The sequence below is a fragment of the Entelurus aequoreus genome, linkage group LG21, assembly GCF_033978785.1.
Source record: "Entelurus aequoreus isolate RoL-2023_Sb linkage group LG21, RoL_Eaeq_v1.1, whole genome shotgun sequence".
Classification (NCBI taxonomy): Eukaryota; Metazoa; Chordata; class Actinopteri; order Syngnathiformes; family Syngnathidae; genus Entelurus; species Entelurus aequoreus.
The window spans coordinates 33,925,081-33,951,112 of NC_084751.1; the positions used below are offsets into that span (position 1 = coordinate 33,925,081).

The 26,032-nt window shown below is 40.2% G+C and overlaps 1 protein-coding gene across 5 annotated transcripts in view; it reads right to left on the reverse strand.

The window, feature by feature from the left end:
• taf1c (TATA-box binding protein associated factor, RNA polymerase I subunit C) overlaps window positions 1-20,722 on the reverse strand; it is a 50,197-nt gene extending 29,475 nt beyond the window's left edge. For 4 of the 5 annotated variants that reach the window (XM_062031535.1, XM_062031536.1, XM_062031537.1 and 1 more), the window contains exons 1-14: window positions 20,304-20,720; window positions 15,933-16,044; window positions 15,237-15,286; window positions 15,055-15,150; window positions 10,640-10,707; window positions 10,318-10,565; window positions 10,053-10,184; window positions 9,851-9,968; window positions 9,715-9,786; window positions 9,473-9,608; window positions 8,719-8,847; window positions 3,941-4,127; window positions 3,652-3,789; window positions 1,333-2,783 (exon numbers count right to left, since the gene is read on the reverse strand). In XM_062031535.1, the coding sequence (XP_061887519.1) occupies window positions 1,333-2,783; window positions 3,652-3,789; window positions 3,941-4,127; window positions 8,719-8,847; window positions 9,473-9,608; window positions 9,715-9,786; window positions 9,851-9,968; window positions 10,053-10,184; window positions 10,318-10,565; window positions 10,640-10,707; window positions 15,055-15,150; window positions 15,237-15,286; window positions 15,933-16,044; window positions 20,304-20,420 (3,054 nt within the window). In that variant the 5' untranslated portion in view covers window positions 20,421-20,720. Of the gene's footprint in view, window positions 1-1,332; window positions 2,784-3,651; window positions 3,790-3,940; window positions 4,128-8,718; window positions 8,848-9,472; window positions 9,609-9,714; window positions 9,787-9,850; window positions 9,969-10,052; window positions 10,185-10,317; window positions 10,566-10,639; window positions 10,708-15,054; window positions 15,151-15,236; window positions 15,287-15,932; window positions 16,045-20,303 lie in introns of all 5 variants that reach the window. The other variant, XM_062031540.1, reaches the window with a different exon arrangement.
• Window positions 20,723-26,032: the final 5,310 nt, after the last annotated feature.

Sequence of the window (26,032 nt, forward strand, 5' to 3'; positions counted from 1 at the left end):
TTGTATTGGCGTGTTCTATGGAGCTAGGAGCTAGCAGAGGAGCTAGGAGCTAGCATAACGAACACGCAGGTGTTATTATGCAGGATTAATTTGTAGCATATTAAATATAAGCCTGGTTGTGTTGTGGCTAATAGAGTAAATATATGTCTTGTGTTTATTTACTGTTGTAGTCATTCCCAGCTGAATATCAGGTACCGTGAGTATGCAGCCTTGGCTGCTAAACATTCGATAACTTGACCGTATGTGCGCGTCACGTACGTAACTTTTTAAAAATATATAAGCTTTATGAACCTTGGGTTAGGTAAACGGTCTTTTGGGCTGAGTGATTGTGTGTGTTGATCAGGTGTTTGAATTGTATTGGCGTGTTCTATGGAGCTAGGAGCTAGCAGAGGAGCTAGGAGCTAGCGTAACAAACACGCATGTGTTTTTATGCAGGATTAATTTGTGGCATATTAAATATAAGCCTGGTTGTGTTGTGGCTTATAGAGTATATATATGTCTTGTGTTTATTTACTGTTGTAGTCATTCCCAGCTGAATATCAGGTCACCCCCGGCTCTCACAGCATCTTCCCTATCTGAATAGCTTCAACTCCCCACTAGTCCTTCACTTGCACTTTACTCATCCACAAATCTTTCATCCTCGCTCAAATTAATGGGGAAATTGTCGCTTTCTCGGTCCGAATCTCTCTCACTTCATGCGGCCATCATTGTAAACAATAGGGAACTTTGCGTATATGTTCAACTGACTACGTCACGCTACTTCCGGTAGGGGCAAGCCTTTTTTTTATCAGATACCAAAAGTTGCAATCTTTATCGTCGTTGTTCTATACTAAATCCTTTCAGCAAAAATATGGCAATATCGCGAAATGATCAAGTATGACACATAGAATAGATCTGCTATCCCCGTTTAAATAAAAAAAATTCATTTCAGTAGGCCTTTAATACATATGTGAGAGTCCCAATGCATGCACCTCGTGACGGTTGATGGTGAGACTTGTGCAGTCGCCAATCACGTGCAACGTTCTACACATGCGCTCTGTGCTGAGTGAATCAAGTGAATCCTGTGTGACGTTCTACTCATGCGCCCTGTGCTGAGTGAATCAAGTGAATCCTGTGTGACGTTCTACTCATACGCGCTGTGCTGAGTGAATCGTGTGTGGGGTTCTGCACACGGGCTCTGTGCTGAGTAAATCAAGTGAGTTGAGAGGGGCAGAGTCTTAGCATGCTGTAATGAGTGACTCAAGTGAATTGATTCATTATGGTGTTTGAGTCACAGAAAACCAAGTCAGTAAAAATAATCAGATTTACCATCATTAATGAGCACCATATTACCTGTGATCCAAACAGAGAGGCGAGGTAGTCATCTGCACGGCGTTTTCTCCTCCTCTGACTGGATGGTGTGGACTCAAGTTGGGTAGTTTTTGACTGGGTGAGGACTTCTGAGTTGCTAAACGTGGTTGGTGTAGGAAATCCAGATTGCGTGAACTCAGTGGCGAGTGTCTTGGCTTTGATTGTGCTGGACACACACATACCATCTTGAGTATCTTTTTCATATCGAGGAGTGGTGGTTGGCGTAGAGAACGTGGATCCTGTGAGCATAGTGGTCTGAGCTCTTGGCCTTCCGCTCTCCACCAAGTCCCCCGACTGCGATAACGACTCAACCCTTTCTGTATCCGACCACGCCCCCTGGCTCGCTGCAGAAGACCAGCCCGTGAAGTCAGAGAAACTGTCCATCCCTGACTGGTAGCTGACGGATGAAGTGAAACTTCCGGTGAGGCTGAGTGGTCGTCCAGCTGACCTTCTTACATCTCTCTCCCTCCTCCTCTTTCTCCTGAGAGCATCCATCTTCTCGTCCTTGTTCAGGCCCAACCGATCATGCCACCAAGCTCGCCATAGTTCCTCGCCCTGCCAGGAGGCTGTCAGACGTTGACTAAGTGGATCCATCCAAGATGATGTGTCTACCTGGTCTGGAATTGGCACTATATCCGCAGAGTCATCACTTCTCACTAACAGTGAATGGTTTGACATGCAAACTCTCATTTGGTTTCTCATGCTCTTGACATGCTCCTCTTCTGATAACCCTTTCATTTTGTCACGAGACAGGCAGAGGAGGCCACCTGAGTTCAATGTGAGATGATGCAAGCGCGGCTTCTTTTTGAGGCTAAGGTGCGTTAGTTTTTGGAGCCAGTGTTTCCACACGGAGACAGCAGACTCACTGAGCTTTACTGCAGTCTGCTGTGTAGGTGAAAAAGTAGAAGTCAAGGTACTGGTTCTCTCTTGACTCCCGTCTGGCTGCTGTGGATCATCAGCTTTATTGTTTGTCTCCTTCCCATCCTCACCATCTGTATCTAGTCCATGATCCTGCACTGGGTCATCATTGACAAGCACCTGGAGGTTCAACTTCTTTAGGTTTGGTCCTTTCCCTCGTGTCTGAAACTCCTCTGAACCAGTTTCAGAAGAAGCATAATCTTGTAATTTCCACTGTGGTATTTCATCAATGAATGTATGAAGAGGTGTACCCTGAGTTGGCCCAATCATGTCCTCATCACTGGATGTTTCAGGCACAAACAACTGAGAGTCAGTCTGTGCCAAACATTGAGGTAAGATTTTGGCAGTTTGTTGAGGCTGGGGTTCATCTTCCTTAGCTGGGGGTGAAGAGGTCTCTGACCCCTCAGGTTCAAGGGTCTGGTAGAAAATATCCCCTGCCACCGTCAGCTGAAGCACACAGAAGCAATCCTTTCTACGTCCACCAATGCAGTTAATCTTCTGGATACATGTCAGACCTAAAAACAAATGTGAAATTAGAAAATCAGCACAGGAAATGTATCTACAGTGCTGCTCAAGTCCTGGTCCAACATTTTCTTTTTAATTAAAAAGTGTCCATCTAGCAGGGAACTGCACTTTTTTTTTTGAATTTTGCCTATCATTCACAATCAAGACACACATGATGGATGTACTTTTTACTTTATGCATTGTAACTATTAAATACATTTGTTCAAAAGTCCACTTACAGAGGAGCCCAAGGGAGCCGCTGTAATCGGCCTATAAATCCCCTAAAAAAAACATATAAACAACTCCATTAAGGTTCTATATACACAATGTAAATATGTAATGTAGTAATGGCCGCATTCATAACAATGAATTTTTATGCATTTTGATCATTTTAGGCCAAGCGTCTTTTTGTGTCGTTCTCGCCATTTCTGTGTCTGCATTGAATGTCAAAGAGTACGAATTTGTCGGAATACCTACTCAGACGTCATTTCTGATCTACAATAAACTTCCAAAGAGCAGGGAAGCAAGGAAACAGCAGACCACTCGATGATGTAAACATAGGGACACACAGTAGTCATCACGTCGCCGCTATAAATAGTTTGTCTGCATTAGCGTTTATAATAACAATATCACTAATACTTGGTTAATATTGAAATCACAAAATGTAAATGGAGTATTGTTGGCGGTTTTTGGATGTTTTTTTATTGGATTTATGGGCGTAATAAAGGACCTCCATTGGCTCCGCTGTAAGCGGACTTGCATGTAGCGTTTACATGTGTTGAAGAAAGCTTATTTCAAAACAACAAATTATTTTAAAAATCAGACTAATTTAGCGTATGGAGATGTACTGTGGTGTATGGAGATGCCTGTGGTCCATACCTGCTGCAGGTGAAGACAGCCTGTTAGTTGTTGTGTCCAGGCGGTGCGGGATCTGGACAGGAAGGTGTTTGAGGCTATCACAAGGCCTTAGTAGAGCTTGAGGAGGGCCAAGACTTACGCATGGATCTGCTCTTCCTCCTGCAGATATAAACAAAGGCACACAGATTATTGAGCAGGAAAATTCGTACCTAATAAATACATACCCTTGAAAGCTCCAGCTAAATTATATGCCAATAAGTTTAAGATAAAAATAATATAATAGTCTACTAACTTCATATTGTAAACAAACCTGAGTACTGTAGCATTGTGATTTCCTGAGAACTTTGGGAGGACAGAAGGATCTTTGTGGTTCCGGTTGGAGCAGATGAGGATACACAAGGAAGGATATGACAAAACATGGGTGGAAACTCCATCATGTGATCCATCTTTAGCATGGGCAGGCTAGGGAACCGCTCATCCATGATATAGGCCGAGTACTAGAAGAAAAAAGGGGTGAATGGGCTTTTACTAACGCATGCACAAACACAGCTTTCCTGCATTGCAGAGTACTACCTCCCTGGGTCGGGTGGGACTGGGGGCATTTTGTTTCCTTACAGTTCGGGAAAAAATTAACTTAACACGTAATGTAACAGGTAAAGTATGTAACTTACAGTTGTTATGTCAGGGAGAGGTAATTATAGGGCCATCTTTGACTACAGATTTTCATTGTCGAATCTGATGCGTCATATTTGGCTCATAAGCAAAAAAAAAATTTTTTTGTATGCTAGCATGTATGCTAATGAGGATAACCACAAATAAACAGATCTTATTTATCAAATCAAACTTTATTTATATAGCACTTTTCATTCACAGGCAAGGGGCAGACAAAGTGCAGTACGGAAAAAGATTAAATAAAACATACATACACATTCACACACACACACACGCATTCACACGGGCCCGCAAACACAGATAACACAAAACAACACAATTAAATTATTTAAAAAAAACATAAGAGTTTAAGACTAAAAAGGTGTATCATTAGCCTTTTATTTTTTAAATATCAACGCTCTCTGCAGTCCTGAGGCTCTCTGGCAGGCTGTTCCACAAGTGGGGGCCATAGTGGCTAAATGGTGCCTATTCCGTTTTCCCCATGGAAAGGGTTGACGGTGTGTATGGGAATTACTCAGCTCACAATTTTCCACCTTTTTCCCTTTATTTGACTCTTGGCATTCAGGGGTACAAGTGCAGTAGATGCAGTAGTGAAGTAACATTGAGCAGTAGATGATGAGTGGATAATATAAATTACACATAATTGCATCTGAGTATGAATGAATATATGTATGCAATGAGTAGACCATAAATGAATCCATAAATTATCACTATTATCACCAATGTTAACATTAATACACATCACCAACATCAATGTACCAATATCAATGATCAATACTAATAATATACAATCTGCACTCATGAGTCTTATGTTTAGGTTTCAGTTGTACAAACGTATTCACAGATCTCATACAAACAAACACGTACTATCAAATCAATTAACCAGACCGTTGACAAGTTTGTACAAACACTATGCAGTTCGCCATAATTCAACTATATTTCCCATAATGCTCGCGGTATTAGGAAGTCACTCGCCAGCTGATTTAAAATCCACCCTTAAACAACATACACTTAACCAAACAAATGTAACGTTCAAAGCACACGGTACACCCGCAAACCAACTAACACAATAGCAAAGGCACAGTTTTAATCTGCATGTTATTTTGCCACTTTTGTAACATTGCAGGCAATCCCTAAGAAGTTTAGGACAGCAGTTTAGAACCGCAGGCAAGATAGCGTTTACCAGTAAACCCTGACAATATGGAATACAAACTTTGCAAACGCAACACAGTTAAAGCAGACAACATAAAACGCTTTACCAGTTGGCTGTACACCGGGTCAAGATGTTGCGACGTGAATACGCTGCATAGGCGGAATTTGCTTTTCAAACAAATTCCGGTCACCAAGCCTACGTGCTGACCTGACATTTAGAAGGACCGTTTCGCTAAGAAGTACTACCTGTCAAACGAAATCTCAGAAAACACAACAGTGCCTCACAGTGGGTCTCTGTTCTGGTATTTGGTAAAGCCAAAAGGACATTGCCAGAAGAAGGGTTGATACGGTTAAGAGCAGGTCAGATAGATAAGAAGGCGCAAGGTCATTAAGACATTTAAAAACTGATTATAGACCTTTAAAATCGACCCTGAAGCGGACAGGGAGCCAATGCAGCGACTTTAAAACTGGTGTAATGTGCTCCCGCCCTCTGGTCCTCGTCAGCACGCGTGCAGCTGAGTTTTGTAATAGTGGTAGGCTTCTGATTTTTTGGGGGGAAGGCCAGAAAGCAGGGGCATAACTAACATAACAGAACATAACATAACTAGGGCTGCAACAACTAATCGATTAAATCGATTATAAAAATAGTTGGCGATTAATTTAGTCATCAATTCGTTGGATCTATGCTATGCGCATGCGCAGAGGCAACTTTTTTTTCTTTTTTTTTAATAAACCTTTATTTATGAACTGCAACATTTACAAACAGCTGAGAAACAATAATCAAAATAAGTATGGTGCCAGTATGCTGGTTTTTTTTCAATAAAATACTGAAAGGGATAGAAATGTAGTTTGTCTCTTTTGTCCGATTATTAATCGAAGTAATAATCGACAGATTAATCGATTATCAAATTAGTTGTTAGTTGCAGCCCTAAACATAACATAACATAACATAACATAACATAACATAACATAACATAACAGGCATACATTAGCACCTCTGTGTTGGCCCGAGAGACAAACGAGCGGACTCTGGCTATGTTCTTAAGATGATAAAAAACTATTTTTGTAATATTTTTAATATGTGGGATTAAAAATCAGCTCAGCGTCACAAATCCCGCCCGGATTTTTGTATAGACTGTTGGTTTAAAATCTTGTAATTCTGGTAAAAGTGTAATTTTTATGACTTTTTCAACCTTAAAAAGCTAAAACACGAAGATTAACAAACAAACAGCAGTGTTTGGATAGTTAAGTGAGGTCGTCGGATCGGCCCCGCAGTGAGGGAGACTTCCTGCCTGAGCAAACTGGTTAAAGCTACACCCCTGGGCCCAAATTCTGTGTCCCCGAATCTGCGTTCCCCCATCACTCAACCTCCCTCCCACACAGTCTGTACACGGGGGGCCTCGAGTCCTCAACTCGCCTGCCTCCCACGGAGGAAGTTTTGAATGTCTGACGATTCGACTGCGAGGTTGATAGTTGACAATAATGTGTCAACATTTTGCTTGTTTGTATCTTCTAGCACAGACCTGGGCATCCGGCCCTTTGTAAGTCCCTGTCCGGCCCGCGTGAGGCCAATTATAAATTACAAAATACATTTAAAAAAGTATCTATTTCGAGTGTGCAATACAACAGTGCTGCTTTTGTTTTGAAAAGCGTTATTTGTATTACTTCCGTGTGGACGTATGCTCGTGCGCGCAGCGGCAATCACAAATACAAAATACATTTAAAAAAACATATTTGTCGTGCGTGCAATACAACTGTGCTGCTTTTATTTTGAAAAGTGTTATATGTGCGTATGTCCTGTGAGGGAAGGCGCACAGCGGTTATCCCCGAGACGCTAAAAAGAGAAAAGTTGATGACGAATGGCGTGTTTTAAAAAAGACATGGACTGCCAAGTAAAGGTAAAGCCGTGTGCTTATTTGTGGTACACACGTTGCTGTGTTTAAAGAATATAGTGTAACGACCTGCTGAAGTAGATGTTGTCTTCTTGAGTTGTGTAAATGAGAAGTGAGGAGACGTGCGTGTGGAAGGAACGAGATATGTTGAGCTGTGTTAGTATAGCTTGCTCAATAAAAGTTTAAAAATTGCGTCAGACTTGCTGTGCACTTCTTCTGGACGCTACAATTGGTGTCAGAAGTAAAACTTTGCGCATACTGCGCTGCTTGTGTGCTACGTCATCGGGAGGTACGTGCCACGTGAGGAGCTCGCCGCAAAGAGAGAGAGAGAGACACAGACAGAGAGAGAGAGAGCGTTTACAGGTGCAGCCACGCTGCTTGCCACGGGGGGAATTCCGCCTTCAATGAAGACTCCCAGGTTTGATGGCAAGGCGAACTGGGAGGCATTTCATCCCACTTGTGACATCAATTGTAGCGTCCAGAAGAAGTGCACACCAAGTCTGACGTTCTTTTTAAACTTTTATTGAGCATGCTATACTAACACAGCTCAACTTATCTCGTTCTTTCCAAAAGGAAAACCAATCCTCACTCCTCATTTCCGCAACAGCAACGCTTCTTCCTTCTTCGCCAATCACCTTACAGACGTGCTACGTTCTCAACAAAGAGGATGCAGGATGAAGTGACAGAAATTGAAATTTTTGTATTGTAATATACATCAGGAAGTGTTGTGTAAGAAAGTGTTAAAAATAAAACCATCAAAAGCCATCTGCTTTTGCATAAAGATAAGTTAGGTTAAATGAAAATATTATTATTATTATTATTATCTATCTTACGGTATATAAAAAATAATTTGTGCAAAACTTAATTGAAATATTGTCGGTGTGGCCCTCCAGCAGTGCTCGGGTTGCTCATGCGGCCCCCGGTAAAAATTAATTGCCCACCCCTGTTCTAGCAGATGTTTGAGGATCAAACTTATGATACATTGGATATCCTAGTGATACTTTGAAGTCCATGTGACTTTAGATGAAAGATTTAAATTTTTCATCCTTTTGGCTTTGACATGTCAATTATCCATTCATCCATCCATCTGCTACCCCATGTCCCTCTTTGGGTCAGAGGGGGGCTGGAGCCTATTCCAGCTGCACTCGGGCAGAAGGCAGGGTACACCCTAGACAAGTCTCCACCTCATCGCAGGGCTAACACAGATAGACAAACAACCATTCATGCTCACATTCTCACACTAGGGCCAGTTTAGTGTTGCCAAATGCATCATAAATACTATGAATTGAAAAAAGAGCTTCATTTGTCATTATGGAAATCTGAAATGCTGGAAACTTTTTGGATCTGCTACCATTGCCTGATGTACCGGTACCTGGGTTGTGAAGAGATGGTGAAAGGAGTGGGTGTCTCCCAGGTATTTACTTAAGATGAGCCTCTCCCCACTGCGACATTCTGTGGTTTTGCCGATGCGAAACAGAGTATGATTGGAGGCTGGGCTCACCTGTGGGGACAAAACAACAGTAATGAGAGTAACAATACATTTTCTTTAAGATACATTTAAGGATGGCGGAAGCCGGGGAATAAACCAGGAACCTTCAGGTTGCTGGTACAGCCGCTCTACCAACCGAGCCACGCTGCCCCAATACACGACTCTGACTCATCGAGGTGTTATTTACCCATCGCTAGCAATTACTAATTACTAAGTGGCCTAGTGGTTAGAGTGTCCGCCCTGAGATCGGTAGGTCGTGAGTTCAAACCCTGGCCGAGTCATACCAAAGACTATAAAAATGGGACCCATTACCTCGCTGCTTGGCACTCAGCATCAAGGGTTGGAATTGGGGATTAAATCACCAAAAATGATTCCCGGGCGCGGCCACCGCTGCTGCTCCGCTCTCCTCAAAGAGGATGAGGGTGATGGGTCAAATGCAGAGGATAATCTCACCACACCTAGTGTGTGTGACAAGCATTGGTACTTTAACTTTTAAGTATAGACAGTATATCAGAAAAAAAAAAATCAAATTATTTTACTCCATCCATCCATTTTCTACCGCTTGTCCCATTGAAAAGCGCTATACAAGTATAACCGTTTTTAAAAAAAATATTTTATATTATTAATTTGGTCTCACCCTGATATCGCAGAGTTCAGCACCAGTCCTGTCAGCGTACAACATGACTCGAGGGTGAGCAGAGAACTCACACCATCGCCATGACGATTTGGCATTGAAGTAAAGGTTGCTGTCATCTTCACGAACTTTCTGGATCCTGACAGAGCGGAGAAACTTTTTTTTTATCAGATGAATTAAAACATTATAACCCAACTACCGGTAATCTTTTTGTTAATGAAGACTAACTGTAAACGTTTCCTCACCCTTTCCCAACAGTCCACAAACTTGCTGTTCCACTTTCACTCGCTACCAGAACTTCACCTAAAACGTGAGGACTGATGACAAAGCAAAAATGAATTTTTCTAACAGCCCTAAGTCTTTCTGGCGTCACGATCTTACCTGACACTGACACAGGTAGCAGCCTCTCTGCTCTTAATGACTTGCAGCAAACGCGGTTCCTCTTGCTCGCTGCATTTCCAAACGCCATACAGGTGATCAGACCTCACCGCCACACAACCTGCAGACCGAGACGAATCCAAGCAAATATACAGCCATGCCGTGTGTCCTGATGATATTTTTGGCAATAATGTATATTACTTACAATCGTTGAACAAAGATGCAGAGCTGATCTGTCTGATTGGTCCTTTCAGTTGGAAGCTGAATGGTTTGCTAATGCTGGAGTTCATAGAGACACCTTTGTCTCCATGGTGCTCCAGGGCCACCGTGTGGAAGTCTGATGTACTGCATTAAGGATCCTCTAAGATGCCATCAACATACGATTTTGCTTTAGTTTTCATTGGATTACTACTGTACTTAAGAATACTGAGGCACCACTAAACTATAATATAATACTAAAGGTAGGATACTGAGGCGGTCTAGTCCTTGGTTTCCAGGGTAGATGAGACAGCCCCGCTGAGAGTTTCCGCTCTCACAAAAGGGAATAAAGTCAAGAGCGCCCCCTGTGGCCTCTTCGGAAAAAAGCAGACTGTCCCTCTGCTTGGTCAGCTCCTCATACAACAGAGAGCCCAGTAGCTCTGATGGCACATTTGGCAAGACGTCTGACAGCAGGGCACTGTACGCCTGCACTGCTGTGGAGGAATACGTCTGGTGGCATCTGAAAGAGTGACGTCATTAACCCGTCAGATGTTTGTTTTTATTCCAAAACACTTTGTGCATGCAGACACTCACATTGGAAAATCCAGCATGTCGATGAAGCGCTTTATCTTCCCTGTGTTTACGGCATGTCTTGGTTGACACTGCACATGAACAACACAACTTTGTGTAAATTCTTAACCTCCAACACACATTTGGCTTAGCCTCCCATAATATGTTCTGTGGAATCATCATGTACTGTACAGTCTACATTACATGACACAGTACATGTACATTGACGTACCGTATTTTTCGGACTATAAGTCGCAGTTTTTTTCATAGTTTGGCCGGGGGTGCGACTTATACTCAGGACCGACTTACGTGTGAAATTATTAACACATTACCCTAAAATATCAAATAATATTATTTAGCTCATTCACGTAAGAGAATAGACGTATAAGATTTCATGGGATTTAGCGATTAGGAGTGACAGATTGTTTGGTAAACGTATAGCATGTTCTATATGTTATAGTTATTTGAATGACTCTTACCATAATATGTTACGTTAACATACCAGGCACGTTCTCAGTTGGTTATTTATGCCTCATATAACGTACACTTATTCAGCCTGTTGTTCACTATTCTTTATTTATTTTAAATTGCCTTTCAAATGTCTATTCTTGGTGTTGGGTTTTATCAAATAAATTTCCCCCAAAAATGCGACTTATACTCCAGTGCGACTTATATATGTTTTTTCCCTTCTTTATTATGCATTTTCGGCCGGTGCGACTTATACTCAGGAGCGACTTATACTCCGAAAAATACGGTAATCAGAATGTTTACTAGTCACCATAAATGTGTGGCTTAAAGAAGTGTGTTGTCTATCTGCGTCATCATATTTTAACCTTCCAAGGAATGATGGCTCAAGCAGATTTCCAGTGTATCTTATTCACAAAAAGCAGCGCGCCCCAACAGCAAGCTCAATCTACGTGTCTTGCTATCCCCGCATAAACTCCCACAACCTTTCACCCCCACAACCCACATCACTTCCCATCCTTGTACCGGAAGTTCCGCCCCCCAGGCCAAACTAGAAGCTGAAAGGCCTACTGAAATGATTTTTTTTTTTTTAAACGGGAATAGCAGATCCATTCTATGTGTCATACTTGATCATTTCGCGATATTGCCATATTTTTGCTGAAAGGATTTAGTAGAGAAAATCGACGATAAAGTTTGCAACCTTTCCTCGCTGATAAAAAAGCCTTGCCTGTAGCGGAAGTAGCGTGACGTCACAGGAGCTAGTATTCCTCACAATTCCCCATTGTTTACAATGGAGCGAGAGAGATTCGGACCGAGAAAGTGACGATTACCCCATTAATTTGAGCGAGGATGAAAGATTCGTAGATGAGGAACGTTACAGTGAAGGACTTGAGAGGCAGTGATGGATGTATCTTTTTTCGCTCTGACCGTAACTTAGGTACAAGCTGGCTCATTGGATTCCACACTCTCTCCTTTTTCTATTGTAGATCACAGATTTGTATTTTAAACCACCTCAGATACTATATCCTCTTGAAAATGAGAGTCGAGAACGCGAAATGGACATTCACAGTGACTGAACATGTAAATACACAATTAATAATATTCAGCTTTGCGAAGCTAAAAAAATAGAAGCTAACCTAGCAACGTAGCCAACGTGATAGCATAGCAGTCTCAAATGCAGATAGAAACTAAATTAAAAAAAACCTGACTGGATGGATAGACAGAAGATCAAAAATACTATTAAACCATGAACATGTAAATACACGATTAATAATATTCAGCTTTGCGAAGCTAAAAAAATAGAAGCTAACCTAGCTACGTAGCCAATTTGATAGCATAGCAGTCTCAAATGCAGATAGAAACTAAATTTTAAAAAACCCTGACTGGATGGATAGACGGAAGATCAAAAATACTATTAAACCATGAACATGTAAATACACGATTAATAATATTCAGCTTTTCGAAGCTAAAAAAATAGAAGCTAACCTAGCTATGTAGCCAACTTGATAGCATAGCAGTCTCAAATGCAGATAGAAACTAAATTTAAAAAAACCCTGACTGGATGGATAGACGGAAGATCAAAAATACTATTAAACCATGAACATGTAAATACACGATTAATAATATTCAGCTTTTCGAAGCTAAAAAAATAGAAGCTAACCTAGCTACGTAGCCAACTTGATAGCATAGCAGTCTCAAATGCAGATAGAAACTAAATTTAAAAAAACCCTGACTGGATGGATAGACAGAAGATCAAAAATACTATTAAACCATGAACATGTAATTACACGATTAATAATATTCAGCTTGGCGAAGCTAAAAAAATAGAAGCTAACTTAGATGCGGCGGTGGGCTTACTCACTGTAGTGCGTCTGCTATCCTGCTCAAAACACAACACAACCTCCTGGTGTTGGTGTTGCTGTAGTCCGCCGCTCCACCGATCGCACCTACAACTTTCTTATTTGCTGTCTCCATTGTCCATTAAAAATGCTGTTGCTAACGACGCTAAGGCTAATTTAGCAACTTAGCAACCGGACCTCACAGAACTATGATAAAACATTAGCGCTCCACCTACGCCAGCCAGCCCTCATCTTCCCATCAACAGCCGTGCTCACCTGCGTTCCAGCGATCAACGGCACGACGAAGGACTTCATCCGTGGGTTTGGCGGCAAGCATCGGCTAGGCGTAGTAAGTAGTCCTTGTTGTGTTGCTGTAAGTATTGTACTTAGCCGCTAATACACCGATCGATCCCACCTACAACGTTCTTCTTTGCAGCCTCCATTGTTCATTAAACAAATTGCAAAAGATTCACCAACACAGATGTCCAGAATACTGTGGAATTTTGTCGAAGAAAACAAGAGGCTTTTCTATCGGGTCCGATGGGGTCCAACCACTTCCGTTGCTTTTGTGACGTCACGCGCATAAATCATATCCAAAGGAGTTTTTCAACCGGATGTATGGCGGGAATTTTAAAATTGCACTTTATAAGTTAACCCGGCCGTATTGGCATGTGTTTCAATGTTAAGATTTCATCATTGATATATAAACTATCAGACTGCGTGGTTGGTAGTAGTGGGTTTCAGTAGGCCTTGAAGCCAGCTGTACGTACTGTGTGGATAATATTGTATCTCTGATTTTTTTATCTACCATATTTTCCGGACCACAGGTCGCACTGGAATATAAGGCCCAATGCCAATGAGCGGGTCTAGTCAGGTCTATTTTCATACAAAAGGCGCATTAAAGAGGTCATATTAATATTTTTTTCTAAATTGAAAACACTTCCTTTTGGTCTACATAACATGTAATGGTGGTTCTTTGGTCAAAATGTTGCTAAGATTATGTTTTACAGATCATCTTCAAGCCGCTTTCTGACCGTCGCTACAGGATGCGCCGTTTTGTGGGCGGTCTTACTTACGTGGCTCACCTTCAGCAGCGTCTTTTCTCTGTCATCTTTGTTGTAGCGTGCAAGGACGGGGGTGGAAGAAGTGTCAAAGGATGGAGCTAACTGTTTTAATGACATTCAGACTTTACTTAAATCAATAACGGAGCAGCATCTCCTCATCCGTGGCTCACCAGTGCAATAACAACGCCGGAAATGGTATCCCATGAAAAAACGTCCGACCGGAACTCTCTAATAACTAAAGTTCCTTGGGTGAATAATAAAAACTCACTACACCGGTATGTTTTAGCGCTTTCATGGCGAGTTTACTGACAGATATAAGTAAGAACTTTACACTGCTTTATATTAGAAATGGCAACAGCGGAGGATGAATGTCCCATAACAAGAAGATAGAGAAAAAGAAGAAGCTTATAGACTACAGTGTCGGCACGGACTTGCACAAATTTTCAGGACTTATGCAGATCTCAAATACAGATCAGCAGGTACCAAAAGGTAAAAATACTTGCTTTTGCATAATATTGCGAAACATAACGCCAGATAATGTTTTACCTTATACACACACCATAATAATACTAGTATGTTGAAGCACAGTACAATCCATCAAGCGGTGCGGCTTCATAGCTTACCAAAGTCGTACTAAAACATCTTGTTAGATTTTTGACTGCTGTGTGTAATGTTCTATATTTTCAATGGAACATATAAAATGTTGGTGTTGTTTACTTGAGTCATATTGCCATCATAGTGCACTCTACACGTATCTCTTATGTTTGACTGCCATCTACTGGTAACACTTATCATTACACCAAGTATCAAATAAAATAGCTTCAAGGTCGGTGAGCAAAACCAGAATTATTCCGTACATTAGGCGCATCGGGTTATAAGGCACACTGTCGAGTTTTGAGAGAAAAAAAGGATTTTAAGTGCGCCTTATAGTCCGGAAAATATGGTAATCATAATGCATCGGAGAATCTATCATTTTTTCCCACCTCTATTAAACTTGACCAAAACTGTAATTAGTTATTTTTATCTGAGTACCGGTAGTGTTAAATCCAACTAACGCGGAGGAAAAACTTACCTTTTGCATTCCCTTCTTGGAATACAAATCTTTCCCCAGAATTTCACTCATGCACCCAAAAGCGTCTTGGCAATGATCAAAGAAGAAGTTCTGCATCTGCACACACACCAGGTTGTTAGAGACGCTCAAAGAAGAAAAATATTGGCGCAAAGTAGCGCAGCTGGATCTAGGAACGGACTGACATGCTCCGTGAAGTCCAGCGGATCCGGAGGATATGAAGACCAAAGGAAGGCTGAAAGTTTAAAATGGAAAATAGAAATTAAACTCTTTGAAAACTATAATCGAGAGAAAATAATATAATACATTAAGCACAATGCAGTTATGAATTTAAGAAAAAATAAAGAAAACCAACATATTAAATCTCATTTGTTTGAATATTAAACCTTAAAAAAGCCGATCCCCTCTGACCAACGCTGTTAGCAGCTAAATGTGTTTGTTCATACACAGTGTGGAGCGCTTTCCATAAGTTAATAATTATCACCTCCATTGCAGCAAATAAATACAATTTCTGAGAAGTATTATTACTAGAGAAATAAAAATATAATGTATTGTAGCTTCCAGAAAGACATACAAAGTCCGACTAACAACTGGCCCTATCCCAACAAGTATTTCCTTTGTGCCCGCCGTGTTTCACTCCTAAACACACACTTCCTCATTCTCTGCTGACACTGTGTGTTCACAGACCATGGGGAAAAATTTACATCATAACACACTAACATACACATTAACATCAGCAGGTAGTTACAGTGTAATAACAGATTTTTTTTAAAATATTTAAGTAAGTTTGTCTTTTCTGTGGATAGATTCACCTCTGCTCTTTGTATCGCAGAGAGAGAAGTAATCACATGAATTCAATGACACCTCTTTCAGCTGCTTACATTTTTTGGGGTTGAAGAGCGGAACTGGTATTGGCTCTGTGTGACACCATACCTCCCCTCGAACCTGATGTCTGGATGTGAAAGTCCAGTTGCTGGGAGTTGCAGAACTGCCCTGCAACCCAGAAAGGAAACAAAGACATTCTTACGAACACAACCAACAAAACAGTACACAAAGTAGACTTTTTGTATGGCTCTCTCTCCCAACATTTGAGAAGCATTCATCTGTCAATGTATGATGCAATACATGTACACAACATACACCGTATTTTACGGACTATAAGGCGCACCTAAAATCCTTTTTTCTTCTCAAAACTCGACTGCACCTTTTAACCCGGTGCGCCTAATGTAAGGAATAAGTTTTGTTGAGCTTACCCACCTCGAAGCAATTTTATTTGGTACATGGTGTAATAAGTGCGACCAGTAGATGGCAGTTTGATGTGCTTCAACATACGAGTATTATTATGGTGTGTATAAGGTAAGACATTATCTGGCGTTTTGTTTTGTAATATTATGCAAAATAAACTTTTCTTACCTTCTAGTACCAGCTGATCTGTATTTGGGATCTGCATAAATCCTGAAAATGTTTGCGCGAATCCGCCTTTGTAGTCGATAAATTTCTTCTTTTTCTCTATCTTCTTGTTATGGGACATTCATCCTCCGCTGTTGCCATTTCTAACATAAAGTAGTGTAAAGTTCTTACTTATTTCTGTCAGTAAACTCGCCATGAAAGCGCTAAAACATACCGGTGTAGTGAGTTTACATTATTCACCCAAGGAACTTCAGTTATTAGAGTTCCAGTCGGACGGTTTTTCACAGGACACATTTCCGGTGTTGTTGCTTCCGGATGAGGAGATGCTGCTCCGTTATTGATTGAAGTAAAGTCTGAATGTCATTGAAACAGTTAGCTCCATCTTTTGACACTTCTTCCACTCCCGTCCTTGCACGCTACACCGCTACAACAAAGATGATGGGGAGAAGACGCTGCTGAAGGTGAGCCACATAAATAAGACCGCCCACAAAACGGCGCATCCAGAAGCGACTGTCAGAAAGCGGCTTGAAGATGATCTGTAAAACATAATCTATGCAACATTTTGATCAAAGAACCACCATTACATGTTATATAGACCACAAGGAAGTGTTTTACATTTAGAAAAAATTAATATGACTCCTTTAATGCGCCTTATAATCCTGTGCGCCTTATATATGAAAAAATATTAAAAAATAGACCATTCATCTGCAGTTTGCCTTATAATCCGATTTATTGTATTTGTTTTACTTCCATTATAAATAACCTTATTGGTGTGTCTAGTGGGACAGGCGAAAGTTGAGCCAGCAAAAATGCAAACCATTATAAATTATTTAATGTTACTCTGCGGCCTAGTAGCAAATGCGTCACGGACTGGTACTGGTCCCCGGACAGGTGGTTGGGGACCACTGCATTAGGGATTACCGTATTTTCCGCACCATAAGCCGCACCTAAAAACCACAAATTTTCTCAAAAGCTGACAGTGCGGCTAATAACCCGGTGCGCCTTATATATGGATTAATATTAATATTTATTTTCATAAAGTTTAGGTCTCGCAACTACGGTAAACAGCCGCCATCTTTTTTCCCCGTAGAAGAGGAAGCGCTTCTTCTTCTACGGTAAGCAACCGCCCCCATAGAAGAGGAAGCGCTTCTTCTTCTACTGTAAGCAACCGCCAAGGTGAGCGCCCGCCCCCGTAGAAGAAGAAGCGTGCGGATATTACCTTTCATTTCATTTGTGTGTTTCTGTAAAGACCACAAAATGGCTCCTACTAAGAGACACGCGTACAAGGTTCCACTGACTTTTGATATTCCTGTGAACCGCACTGTGGATACAACGGGAGCACGTACAGTGAATATTCGCACTACAGGGAATGAGAAGTCGTCCTTCACTGTGGTTCTAGCTTGCCATGCTAACGGCCAGAAACTTCCACCCATGGTGATATTCAAAAGGAAGACCTTGCCAAAAGAGAACTTTCCAGCCGGCGTCATCATAAAAGCTAACTCGAAGGGATGGATGGATGAAGAAAAGATGAGCGAGTGGTTGATAGACGTTTACGCGAAGAGACCGGGTGACTTTTTTCACGCAGCGCCGTCCCTGTTGATCTACGACTGCACGCGCGTCCACATCACAGATGTTGTCAAAAAACAAGTGAAGCACACCGGAGAAGAAGAATTTGAGGGATTTGTGGATGAGTAATAACTTCAGAAAGTGAGCTTTAAATGTTTATTTTGTGTGTCGTGTGACATTAACGTTCTAGCAACGTTGAGTTATTGATGTTGCTATTGCTCTGCACTATTTTGAGTGTTACTATTTTTGTGATTGCACATTTGCACATTACATTTTGGGAGTGAACAGAGTTGTTAGAACCCTGGTTTGTAATATATTATTAAAGTTTGACTGACCTATCTGACTGTTTTTTTGACATTCCCTTTAGCGCAGCGTAGGTGCGGCTAATAACACGGGGCGGCTAATAGGTAAACAAAGTTTTGAAACATGCCATTCATTGAATGTGCGGCTTATAACACAGGGTGGCTTTTGGTGCGGAAAATACGGTAGTACTAGCGTTTTAAATTAAAATGATTGAAAAACTGTGAAAGGTAACTCCCCTTTAATAAACTCACGGACCGACTGCCATTAAAGTATATATTGGGTTTTATATAGTTATCTTTAAAAAAACTGGGTTTAAATATTTTAGTTTGTGTAAAAATGCGTTATAATCATTTGTGCGTGTAATACAATCTGCGCGTGCGTATCGGAGGTGTGCCTACATTTAACCAACCACAGAAAACACAGACTTCCCTCTCCCCAGACACTTCGTCCAGCTCCTCCCGGGGGATCCCAAGGCATTCCCAGGCCAGTCGGAAGACGGTCTTCCCAACGTGTTCTGGATCTTCCCTGTGGCCTCCTGCCGGTCGGACGGCAGGTGAGGAGGTTGAGGTGGGTGGGGTTGAGATAGCGGGGGGTGTATATCGTAGCGTCCCGGAAGAGTTAGTGCTGCAAAGGGTTCTGGGTACTTGTTCTGTTGTGTTCATGTTGTGTTACGGTGCGGATGTTCTCCCGAAATGTGTTTGTCATTCTTGTTTGTTTGGTGTGGGTTCACAGTGTGGCGCATATTTGTAACAGTGTTCAAGTTGTTTATACGTCCACCCTCAGTGTGACCTGTATGGCTGTTGACCAAGTATGCCTTGCATTCACTTGTGTGTGTGAAAAGCCGTAGATATTATATGACTGGGCCGGCATGCAAAGGAAGTGCCTTTAAGGTTTATTGGCGCTCTGTACTTCTCCCTACGACCGTGTACACAGCGGCGTTTTAAAAAGTCATAAAATTTACTTTTTGAAACAGATACCGATAATTTCTGATATTACATTTTAAAACATTTATCGGCCGATAATATCAGACTGCCGATATTATCGGACATCTCTACCCCAAACACACGTCAAAAGTGATAAAGGAATGTCTAAATCAGGCTAGAATTAAGGGTTTTAGAATGGTTATTGTCGTAGAATTTCTGACCTTTGACCTATAGTTCATGTCTGTCAAAAATGTATGCTCATTTTGATTTCTCTTCCTCTTCTGTGGGACAAAAGTGAACTTTAAGTCGTGCCAACCTGTCTAACTGAATGTGTTGACTGTCTGAAAGATTCGAGTTGTTATGGAACAGATAGGGAAAACAAAATAAGACATTGACGCACTAACAAGAGAGATAAGAAAGGGATAAAGCCAAACGAAGACAGTGTTTTGGGCACCACCATCTTTTTCATGGTGACGGGCGCGCCCGGGGGGAAACTTTCTGTGTGCTAGACAACTCAACCCAACCATTGTACCATTTGATTATGAGTAAAATAAAACTCTTGTGTTAAATCTACTTTGGTTCTCATTGACAACCTGGACTTTCCACTACATTATCCCAAAGTCCTGACTTAAACGTGTGGACAATGCTGAAGAAACAAGTCCATGTCAGAAAACCAACACATTTAGCTGAACTGCACCAATTTTGTCAAGAGGAGTGGTCAAAAATTCAACCAGAAGCTTGTGGATGGCTACCAAAAGCGCCTTATTGCAGTGAAACTTACCAAGGGACATGTAACCAAATATTAACATTGCTGTATGTATACTTTTGACGAAGCAGATTTGGTCACATTTTCAGTAGACCCATAATAAATTCATAAAAGAACCAAACTTCATGAATGTTTTTTGTAACCAACAAGTATGTGCTCCAATCACTCTATCACAAAAAAAAATAAGAGTTGTAGAAATGATTGGAAACTCCAGACAGCCATGACATTATGCTCTTTACAAGTGTATGTCAACTTTTGACCACGACTGTATGTCAGTAACCAACCTGAAGTCTGACACGATCGTAGCTGCCCCAATTTCCAGCACAATGTTTCAGCGTCAAGTCCGGTGGTCCACAGTTGTAGTATGAAGAAAAAAGCTGCTGGGGAAACTGGTAATCCATTTTTTTTAAATAAAAAAAAGTTCAACACAAAACATATGGAGGATTGTCCCATAGATTGTGCATGTTGCTGATCAGACTTAACAAAAACTATATCCTATAAACGGGTTTTCTTTTCTTCATATTATCGTGACATTTTATCAACTCCGAAATGGCACACAAATAACAAAAACGTCCAGTTTGTTGTTGTTTTCCACCAAAATCCGTAAGGCATGGCCAGCACGTGTACGAGTACGATGTCAAAGCCTTACTTCTTCTTTTTCTTCTTCTTGAGTAATGGCGGCGGCACTCAAGCTTAGAGGTGCACTTGCGCCACCTACTGTATGAGAGTGTGAACTAAAGTTCTCTCCCGACTCCCTCGATCATTAACACTAGATTACAAAACACGCACACAAAATAAAAAACAAATATATAGTAAAAAAACAACTTACTGTATACTCGGGTCACAGGACAATACCGGAATTATTGTAAGGGGAACTTAAAGGAGGGGGACACAGGATATGAGGACAAGTGTTGTGTGTTGGACACCAGGAAGTTGAAGAAGTAAGAGCGGGAATAAAAGGCAGAAAAAGACAACACGCTTTATTGGTAGAGATATTATCGGCCGTTAAATGCTTTAAAATGTAATATCGGAAATTATCGGTATCGTTTTTTTTTATCGTGTCGGTTTTTGTTTTTGTTTTGTTTTTATTAAATCAACATAATAAACACAAGATACACTTACAATTAGTGCACCAATCCAAAAAAAACTCCCTCCCCCATTTACACTCATTCACCCAAAAGGGTTGTTTCTTTCTGTTGTTAATATTCTGGCCCCTACATTATATATCAATATATTTCAATACAGTCTGCAAGAGATACAGTCCGTAAGCACACATGATTGTGCGGGCTGCTGGTCCACTAATAGTACTAACCTTTAACAGTTAATTTTACTCATTTTCATTAATTACTAGTTTCTATGTAACTCTTTTGATATTGTTTTACTTTTTTTTTATTCAAGAAAATGTTTTTAATTTATTTATCTTATTTTTAAAATTTTTTAAAAGGACCTTATCTTCGCCATACCTGGTTGTCCAAATTAGGCATAATAATGTGTTAATTCCATGACTGTATACATCGGTATCGGTTGATATCGGTATCGGTAATTAAGAGTTGGACAATATCGGAATATCGGATATCTGCAAAAAGCCATTATCGGACATTGATTGATTGATTGATTGATTGAGACTTTTATTAGTAGGTTGCACAGTGAAGTACATATTCCGTACAATTGACCACTAAATGGTAACACCCGAATAAGTTTTTCAACTTGTTTAATTGATTCATGATACAGATATATACTATCATCATAATACAGTCATCACACAAGATAATCACATTGAATTATTTACAATCAGGGGTGTGGAGGGGAGGGGAGGTAGGATATGGACAGCAAGTAGTGGACATAGAGAGAGAGAGAGAGGTCAGAAGGCATAAGAAAAAGTATCTGCATTTGATTGTTTACATTTGATTATTAGCATTTGATTATTAGCAATCCGGGGAGGGTGTTAGTTTAGGGTTGTAGCTGCCTGGAGGTGAACTTTTATTGCGGTTTTGAAGGAGGATAGAGATGCCCTTTCTTTTATACCTGTTGGGAGCGCATTCCACATTGATGTGGCATAGAAAGAGAATGAGTTAAGACCTTTGTTAGTTCGGAATCTGGGTTTAACGTGGTTAGTGGAGCTCCCCCTGGTGTTGTGGTTATGGCGGTCATTTACGTTAAGGAAGTAGTTTGACATGTACTTCGGTATCAGGGAAGTGTAGTGGATTTTATAGACTAGGCTCAGTGCAAGTTGTTTAACTCTGTCTTCCACCTTGAGCCAGCCCACTTTAGAGAAGTGGGTAGGAGTGAGGTGGGATCTGGGGTGGAGGTCTAGAAGTAACCTGACTAGCTTGTTCTGAGATGTTTGGAGTTTAGATTTGAGGGTTTTGGAGGTGCTAGGGTACCAGGAGGTGCATGGGTAATCGAAAAAGGGTTGAACGAGAGTTCCTGCCAGAATCCTCATGGTGCTTTTGTTGACCAGAGAGGAGATTCTGTAGAGAAATCTCGTTCGTTGGTTAACCTTTCTGATTACCTTGGTTGCCATTTTATCACAGGAAAGGTTAGCCTCTAGAATGGAACCTAGGACATCCCTATTTATTGGTGTATTATTAAGCTTGGAGTGCACTAACTAATTAGTGACAAGTTGGGCACACAACACAAACTAGACAAAATTGTCTACCACAACCCAGTTTTAAAAACATTTACATCTCAATTCACGCGCTTCCATAGAGAGCGTGTATTTTGACAGAGAAGTGCTGTCCCAAATCGACTTCCTGTTGTTGCGCACTTGCCGGAAGTGACCAGACAAATAATAGTTGTAAACACCCCATAAATGTCGATTTATGAAAGTAAGGCCTGCACTTTCTAATAAGCTTAATGGGTTACAATTATCTTGGAGAATGATTAAGAGTTCAAAAGCCCTTAAATTGATATCCTTGTTAAAAACTAGGGATGTCCGATAATGGCTTTTTGCCGATATTCGATATTGTCCAACTCTTTAATTACCGATACCGATATCAACCGATACCGATATATACAGTCGTGGAATTAACACATTATTATGCCTAATTTGGACAACCAGGTATGGTGAAGATAAGGTACTTTTAAAAAAAATTTATAAAATAAAATAAGATAAATAAATTAAAAACATTTTCTTCAATAAAAAAGAAAGTAAAACAATATAAAAAGAGTTACATAGAAACTAGTAATTAATGAAAATGAGTAAAATTAACTGTTAAAGGTTAGTACTATTAGTGGACCAGCAGCACGCACAATCATGTGTGCTTACGGACTGTATCCCTTGCAGACTGTATTGAAATATATTGATATATAATAGAAACAACCCTTTTGTGTGAATGAGTGTAAATGGGGGAGGGAGGTTTTTTGGGTTAGTGCACTAATTGTAAGTGTATCTTGTGTTTTTTATGTTGATTTAATAAAATAAAATAAAAAATACAAATAAAAACAATACCGATAATAAAAAAAACGATACCGATAATTTCCGATATTACATTTTAACGCATTTATCGGCCGATAATATCGGACATCTCTATTAAAAACATTTAAAGTGACTTAGGTAGCCCATTTTGTATTTTTTTGTATTATTACTCTCTGTATTTGCTTTTGTTTTCTTTCCTTGATGTTGAAAGTGCCTTGACTTTTGTGTGAATTATAAATGTATGTTTGTTGTTCAATAAAAAAAAAAAAAAGAAAAAAAAAGTTGTAAACACCCCCCCCCCCCCCAACCTGTTTTTCCACGGTCCGACGATTTGAGCAAGAATATGCAGAACAATGATTTGTTTACGTTCCCCCCGTTGTTTCTGCTGCTGAAATACGAGTAGATGCCCCTTTCAAGATGGCTGCTGAATTTCCTGCCGCCCCAGCAGCCATTGCGGTGTCTACCGAATGTGACGTCTATCGTATAGTACTGACGGCGTCGGTGTGTAAATGCTTTTTTTTTTTTCAAAACTTTATTTTAAAAATAACATGACACTTAACAAAAGCGATACATTAAAAACACATGTACGGTACTCCATCCATACATTGTCTAATACAGTGGTCCCCAACCACCGGGCCGTGGCCCGGTACCGGTCCGTGGATCGATTGGTACCGGGCCGCACAAGAAAAAAAAAAATTAAAAAAAAAAATTTTTTTTATTTATTTATTAAATCAACATAAAAAACACAAGATACACTTACAATTAGTGCACCAACCCAACCCAAAAAAACTCCCTCCCCCATTTACACTCATTCACACAAAAGGGTTGTTTCTTTCTGTTATTAATATTTCTGGTTCCTACATTATATATCAATATAGATCAATACAGTCTGCAGGGATACAGTCCGTAAGCACACATGATTGTATTTTTTTATGACAAAAAAAACAAAACAAAAAAAAAAACCCTCGGTCCTTGGGACAAATTTTCAAGCGTTGACCGGTCCGCAGCTACAAAAAGGTTGGGGACCACTGGTCTAACACGTGTCCATCTTGGAGAGCTGGAGCCTATCCCAGCAGCACTATCCTATTAAGTAAGAATTCGAGTATAGAGTTTCCCTTGACAAAGATGTAATATACATGTAGAGGAAGCAAGTTGTACGGCATTACATTTATTCAAAGATGTCAACGACACCTTCAATAATGCATGACCAAAGCCCCGACTAAATGCTAATGTTAATTTGGACAAAATTGCATTAGTGAATGAAGTGCCTATTTAGTCAACAGCCATACATGTCACACTAAGGGTGACCGTATAAAAAACACCAACACCGTCATAAATCTGTGCCATATAGTGAAACCACACTAAACAACAATGACCAACACATTTCGGGAGAATATTTGCACCGCAACACAACATAAACACAACACAAATTCCCAGAAATCCCTGTAGCACCGACTCTTCCGGGACGCTACACTATGTAATAAAGTGTGCAATTTGAAACAAACTTTGGTGGCGCAATACCGCCACCTTCTGGGCTGAAGTGTGACTCAAGCTGGTTGTACTATGTGCGTAACTTGAAATTTTCCGAACAATAATTCAGTGTCAAACATACTGGATTGAAAGTGACTTTTTTTGTTTTGTATATTCAGTTGTCCAATAAAGAAAAATCCTCTGGTGCTGGGACGCTTTAAAGGATTTCCATGTTTTTTTCTTTACCTATCTTCACAGATACTGTTATTTCCATATTGTTGCTTTCATTTGACACAACAAGTGATAAAGGGCATACTTGCATAATTTAGTACTCTACTTCTTGCATTTTTAAAAATAAAAAGTATCGATATGAGCATCAGCTATACCCTCCAATATCCGTATTTACTTGATATCACTCTGATACCAAAATATGCAGTATTAAATGAACAATACTGCAGTCTAAAACAGCACATTTGTCAATATAAACAAGTATCAAATCATCATAGATACATATTACTTACATATACAAAGTCTCCAAGGCAGAAGCGTATTAGGAAGTATCCAGTAACTAACGTGTCCGCATCATTCAATTTACTGCGCCATGAGCTTAAAAAATTTAATGAATTCTGGTGACCACTAGGTGTTGGCAAAAAAAATTACTACTCGACTTCTTACATTTTTTTAAATAAGCATCAGCTATACCCTCCAATACCGTATTTACTTGATATCACTCTGATACCAAAATATGCAGTATTATATGAGCAATACTGAAGTCTATAACAGCACATTTGTCAATATAAATAAGTATCAAATCATCATAGATACATATTACTTACACATACAAAGTCTCCAAGGCAGAAGCGTATTAGGAAGTATCCAGTAACAAACGTGTCCGCATCATTCAATTTACTGCGTCATGAGCTTACAATTTAATGAATTATGGTAACCACTAGGTGTCACCCAAAAAAATTATCACTTTACTTATTACATTTTAAAAAATAAAAAGTATCGATATGAGCATCAACTATACTCGTATTTACTTGATAGCCCTCCGATACCAAAATATGCAGTATTAAATGAACAATACCGCAGTCTAAAACAGCACATTTGTCAATATAAACACGT